At 40.0% G+C, this 6785-nt stretch overlaps 1 protein-coding gene across 1 annotated transcript; it reads right to left on the bottom strand.

Annotated features, from left to right (window-relative positions):
- Window positions 1–326: 326 nt before the first annotated feature.
- On the bottom strand, window positions 327–698 carry LOC110227554 (the record flags this gene model as incomplete). Its single annotated transcript, XM_021022092.1, has 1 exon — window positions 327–698. A coding segment is annotated over one exon (372 nt), but the record flags the coding sequence as incomplete, so codon positions are not given.
- Window positions 699–6785: the final 6087 nt, after the last annotated feature.

Raw genomic sequence — 6785 nt, forward strand, 5'->3', positions numbered from 1 at the left:
TTATCATCCCGATTCTGGAGAAGTCGGGCATAGATTCTGAACAGCGAAGATTGAACTCCATACCTACTAAAATGAAAAGAATGGTGAGGAGTAAAGGGAAATTGAGACTATAATTTATAGGAACGTCATATCCCTAACAAGCTGCGGATTCTATCCAAGGAATGGAGTGATTCGCGGAGAGATTTATGCCTTCGAACGGATCCTGCATTAAAAGGCGCATCTCCGAGAATATTTAAAAAAAAAAGGAAAGTTGCAAATGTTTCTATAAATAAAAAGGGGCCGAAGCCCATTACGAGTTTAAAATAAGTGAAGAAGATAAAGAACATTTATGGAAGAGGCTTAGGAACAGGCTCCTTCATCGCCGGTTTAGTCTTCGAAGTGGACGCCTTGTTCTTGGCATCCACTTCGGGATGATCCCGAACGCGTTTCTGACAGGTGCTGGCCTCCTCCTCGTCCTTTTCCTCGCTATCAGATGGAACGGTATGGACCGGAGCATTCACAGGACCCGGAACTCCTCTTGCACGGAGATACATCCGAAGCATCTTCGGGATCTCAGCAACAGAATCGAAATTTCGCCATTCCCACTGAAAGGGATCACTCTCCAAGGCCCGTATCTTCCTCTCCACCCGAGCGATGCGAGCCTCGAGCGTTTGCCTTTTGAGTCCCAGCCGCTGCCTCTCTTCACACAAACGACGGTGTTTGTCGGCAACCTAGCATAAAGATGAATGAATAAGATGTAACAAAAAGTTTCTAATCAAAAACGACAGACATTAACCTTGTCAATAAAGTCGCAAGCCTCTTTCTTCTCCTTCGAAGGAAAGTGAAAGACGGCGTGAGGGAAAAGAACGCCGGCCGGTTCAAAGCCGTCGCCGGACAAGAAGAGTGGGCTGCCGGGATCAATGGGAGCTACTTTTTCGTTTTCCATTCTCGTAATATTTCACAAAGTAAGATTCTAAAATCGTGTTTAAATAAAGCTTAGAAGTAGGTGAGCCTTTATTTATAATGATTTAGGGTTTGTCTTGGAACCATAAATCTAATAATGGTAGTGTGTCCGAGTGGTTTAAACCATTTTTGGAAAATCGAGAAAAGGCAGTTATTGCATTAAAGACGAGCCGTTTTCCTTATTTATAAGAAGGGAAAGAGCAACCGTCGCATTAACTACAAAAGTTTCTGAGGCCCAGGCCCAATAAATTTATCGAGTTGACTAAACCCGAAGTGGGGAACTCGCTTTAAGCCGAGCTCAGTTCTCGCATTCTAAAGAGAAAGGTCTGATCAGCCTAAAAATCTCGAAAACATAACCACAAGGCCACAAAAGGTTAAAAGCGGACTTTGCAAACCCGCATATAATTTTAACCAAACCCCCTTGGGTCGTAACCTAGAAAGGTTTAAAAGCCTCCTCAGGCAAAAATCTTGTTCAAAAGAAACGATAAAGCCTCCTTAGGCCAAAAAATAAGTTTGAAATTAAGTTTAAACTAAATGGGACAATCCCCAGTTTAAAGTGGACACAGCCACTACGGATCGACCTCCACCTTGGACTCCGGCTCTGCTGTCAAAGTTTCGCCCGCCTCTTTAAATTGGCGCTTGATCAGATGAAGCTCCCTGACCACCCTCCGCGGTACAACCGACCTCCGGAGTGACCTCCGGTACCATAGGAACTACGGGCGGGACAACGCCTTCCGTCTCACTTGAGCCTAGAAATAATAATTCCTGTCAATCAAAGGTACAAGGTAAGAAAAGGTAATAAGCGTCAGGAACCAAGCGTTACCTGCCCAGTCTAAACCCGATTCACTTATAGGAGGAGATTCAGTAAAGAATTCCTCGAAGTCAAGCGGGTTGAAGGTCGAAGTGGGAAGAGCTGCTAAGCGACTCCGTTTTTCAGAAAGATTAGTTGACAGTTCGGTCCTTTCTTGCTCCTCGGAGAAATCTGCTTCATGGATTGATCCAACAGAATCAGGTTGCTCTCATGCTCTTTGATGTCTGATTCCAAGTCTGACCTAGCCTTCTCGGTCTGCATGAAGCGGATGGCCCCTTGGATCAACTCCATCCCGCGTCCCTTAACCACCTTTCTGGCCTTCGATGCCGACCTTGCCAACTCAGAATCACGCAACTTGGCCAGCGCCTTGTACTTCGCGTCAAGCTCGATAAGTTGGTTGTTCAGGGTATCGGCGGTTGATTCGGATTCATGAAGTCTACCCTGAACACCAGAAAGTTCATCCTGGAGTTTGTAGTTCCGATCGTACTGGTCTTGCAGCTCCCCCTTTATCTGCGCAAGCTCAGATGTTAAACTGTCAGCCTTGTCCTCCAGATCGTGCTTGGAGCCGGCAGAAGAACTGAGTTCAGCCTCAAGGGCAGAGAGTTTCTTCTTCCACATGTCAATCTCCTTTTCCCGTCCAATGACCAACCCTTCGTAATGTTCGATCATGTCGTTAAGTTTGCTATGAGCCTGGCATTATACATAAACCCGGGATGGCGAGTCAGTTCGCAGAATGGCAATGTAATAAAAAAAAAAAAACAAAAAATGGAACTAACCCGAGATGAGTGATGCGCATGAAGCAAATAGCGTTCACGAATCACAGGGCGCCATTTGTCGAAGTCTGGCAAGATCGAACCCGATCGGGTCTTGAAGCATCGGAAGACGCTGCCTTCTTTCTCCATAGCTGCGAAGAAGGAAGAGTTGTAAAAATCGGAATCTTAATAGAAACAAAAACGCTAGAGTATGTGTAAATCACCAAACCTGAAAGCGATTTGACTTGAGGGACAAGAACGGGCTTTAACCTCGAGGAAGCATCTCGAGATTCAGAATCCCCCTTTTTAGGAGGTACACTCCGAGCAGTCTTTTCGCTGTCGGGCTGAGAAGAAGAAGACATGTCAACAGGACGGGGAGGACCCATTGGTTCAGTAGGAGGAGATGATCGAGGTGAACGGTCAGTCCGGGCCCTTGATTTCTCCCTTCGCGGAGACGAGTCACTACGGGATGACTTGTCCATCTTCCTACGAACCAAATTCTTAATTGGTTCGTTGCTGAAATCGTCTCGGGAAGGACGAAGCAAATCACGACGAGGAGACCGCTCTCTCCGAGGAGAACGTTCGTCACGACGTTCGCGACGAGGTGTTAACCTATAAGCAGCAACGGATGTGGTTCCCTCGGAGCTGTTATCATCAACCAGCATGGTCCTGCTGTAATCTTTTTTGTCAATGGCGGCCGCAAGGAACGCCTTGTTTTCATCACAAGCCTCTGCTATCGGCTTGGAGAGTTTCTTACGCTGGGCAGTAAGGGCCCGAGCTGACATTCCCTGAGTTGAGGGAGGAGGCGGAAGACGATGAAGTAGATTGGGAGGACTCATCCTGAGTTTTCGGTTGGCCTCGACAAACCGATCGAGGGTGAAAGAATTCCAAAGGGTTTCCCCTTCAAGGATTGTTTTGAAGAAATTGACAAATTCTTCAGTCGGGAGAGTTGAAGCGATGAGGGCTGCGAAGTGAAACAACGAATTTGGTCAATAAAGAAATAATAATGAACAGGAAAGGAATATACGACCTAGTCTCTACCAGGTTTCGTAGACCACTTCGATGGGAGTACATCGGAAAGATTCCCAATCGAAGCAGGAGTTTTCTTAATTAGAAACCAAGGATGGTGCCAGTTTTCATCCTTGTTCGGGAGGTGTGAGATGACGTTTCTATTGGCATTTGGGTATGCCGAGAAGTATCCTGTTTTCTTTGATGAACTTCTCACACTTAGAAGTTCATTCAGCTCGGGGACTCCAATGATGTAGCCAGCCTCCGCCGCAACGGTTATAATCCCGAGGATGGTTCGGAGGAGATTGGGGGTTAATTGAGGTAAAGCAATCTCGAGAGCCGCCAAGAATCGAACTAGGGCTTCGGGAAGGGGGAAGGTCAATCCGCAGCCCTTGAAGTAAATTTCGTAAACACAAAAGTAGCCGACACGGTGGTTCTCCGGGGATTCCGTAGGATCGGCTATTTGCGCCTCCGCTATAATTCCAGGAGGAATTTGACAAAGCCCCTTTAATCGCTCAAGGGATTGAAGAGTACAGGTGGATTTGTAATGAGGACCGGCGATATCGTTAGGACGAGTGCATTCGTCATTACTAGAACGCCTCTCGTCGTAAGACGGAGATTCAGGTCTTTCAGAATCAGAAGTCATCAGATAAAAATGAAAAATTCAAGATCCGGCGAAGAGAGGTTCGGTGAAGAAAAGTAGAGAGAAGTTTTGATTAAAGCACAAAAGTAAAAGAAGGAAGTAATGGTGAAAAGAAGTTACCTCACACAAACTAATGATGAAACCGCCTTGGAAGTTGTGTGGGAAGTGGGAAGGTTTTTTCCCTTTTTAATAGTAAATAATTAATATACGGTCATAATGATGACAGATGTCAATCGGGTAAAAATGGCTAGTGCCGAAATTAAAGGAGTGATGAGATTTTCGGCGGGAAATCAGAAAGATTCTCGAGCGCAATCTTTGGTCATTTAAAGCATTTAAAGTCCTCCGAATTGGAATGACACTTCGAAGAACTTGGGGGGCTAATTGTTGGTGTCGGATCCCGCACCAGAAGTCCGAGACCAACCAAAGATTGCCACGTAGTCAAGATAATTGCCCATAAAGGATAAAGCCCATTGGACCCGTGAGCCGAGGGAACGGTCGAAGTGGTTGTCACCACTTCGAGAATCCGAAGTGACTGCACTGTGACATGAGTTCGGTGTAGAAGACACGGGTAAGTCGGTTCGAGGACAATTAGGCCAAAAAGGCGAGGCCCATGAAGATCAGAGTCAACTCAAATTCAAACGTTGAGCATTAAAGTCAAAGAATCAAAACGGACACATTTAAGAAGGAATAATTGTACTTAATTACTCATTTTAATGTCGTTTCTCTATGTATAAATATAAAGGCCAATGGCCATGTAAAGGGGATCTTCCTCAAAAGCAAGAAATACGATAGCAATTTTTGTAGCAATTTATAAGCCTTTTACGTTCTTATTTTTGTCCCTCAAGAATAATCTTTCCTACTAATAAAAATACTTGAGTGTGTGAATCCGACATCCACATTATGCTGCTAATGCTTGGTTATATTTACTAAAGGTCTAAATAGTAACTAAAAAATCTGGGTAAATTGATGAATCTAGCTAAAGTTTTAGTCATTTTCATTTTTGGCTAAATATAGCTAAATTATATTTTTATATGGCAACAACTGAATCTGCCGGAAAGTTTTGTCATTTTTGGTAGATTCTAGCAAAATAATTATGATTTTAACTAAGAAATATCGTCAAATAAATATGAATGATAATAGACTAACTAAAAAATTATAAAAATTAAAAGAAATAAAATTATCTAATGGTCTACTTAACTAATATATAAATAAGAAAAATATTTTAAAAACTAATAGTATTATTATGATGAGTAAGAACATACTTAAATTTTGATATTTTAAATAAATTTTAGCATAGTTATTTTAAATAATTTTGTTTTGTAAAATTTGAAATTACCTAAATGTTTTTAAAGTTATCCATAGTTATCCTAAATATCCAAACATGAATTCGACTCTTGTCCATAGGGATATTGATTTTATATATCTGAATTTTTCATATATTGTATATGTATTATTTGACATATTTTTGAAGAAAACTTTGAGGTGTAACTTTTGATATTCAAAATATTTTAGTTCAAATTGTGTACGCGCTATTGTTCGAATATTTACTCGAAAATGAACATATTTATGTGTGAGCTGAGTGTGAAACTGAATCTCGCTGAATTTGAATTTTTTTTACAAATAATGTATGCGGAATTCTTGAATCTACCAAAATTCGGCTGAATTCTATAGTTAGTTTTTATGCCTAAATATTCTTTCCCCTAACTAACTCATTCATTTTCTACGAGAATTCCAAATGGTTCATATTATTGGTACTATACATACTAAAGAACAAATACAAACACAATTTTTTTCTAAATTGTAAGAAATACTCTTTTTAATTAGAAAATAAGATAATAGGTAATAAAATTTTAGAATCTCCCAAAAACAATTTAATCAAAAGGTTTGATTCGCTGATTAACCCAAGCTTAAAAAATTAAAAAGTCCTCTATTTTTTTTTCTTTTATCAGATTAAACGAGGAACAATTTTAACTTATAACCATAAATGACATTTATTACTTAATTCAGAGATATATTTTTTAATAATTTCATACAAATTCAATATCTAATCACAATTAATTAAAATATACTAAAAAATAAATGTGAAAGCGTCTGTTTAACAATGGCCTAGAGAGAAAAATAAACATTTGGACTCTTGTATAAAGAGAAGAAAATCGTTCAACCAGTCAGTCAACGCTCTTTTGGTTACATCCATCAAAAATCGTTTATTATATGTCCCGTCATTTATTTTCTTTAAGGAATACAAAAGAGAACAATTTATATTATTGGGTCTATCATTAAGACCAATAAAAAAAAGAGTAAGCAAGTGATAAACTACAAACACAAAACCTTTCCTAAATTGTTAGAAATATATTTTTTTATAAAAAGATAAGAAATCTTCACAAAAACACACATAACTTTCTGTCTTTTTCTATAAAAAGTATGACATATTTTAGAAAGAAAAATAAAATTGAATAGGTAATGAATTTCATAATCTCCCAAAAACAATTAATCAAAAGATTTGACTGGGCGATTAACCCAAAGTTTCAAAGAAAAAGTAAAAAAAGTCCTTCTTTTGTTTCTTAATTGGATTAAACGAGGAAAGGATTTAACCAAAAATGACATTTAGTCATTGACTACTTAATTCAGA

Source organism: Arabidopsis lyrata (genome assembly GCF_000004255.2).
Source record: "Arabidopsis lyrata subsp. lyrata unplaced genomic scaffold ARALYscaffold_6, whole genome shotgun sequence".
Classification (NCBI taxonomy): Eukaryota; Viridiplantae; Streptophyta; class Magnoliopsida; order Brassicales; family Brassicaceae; genus Arabidopsis; species Arabidopsis lyrata.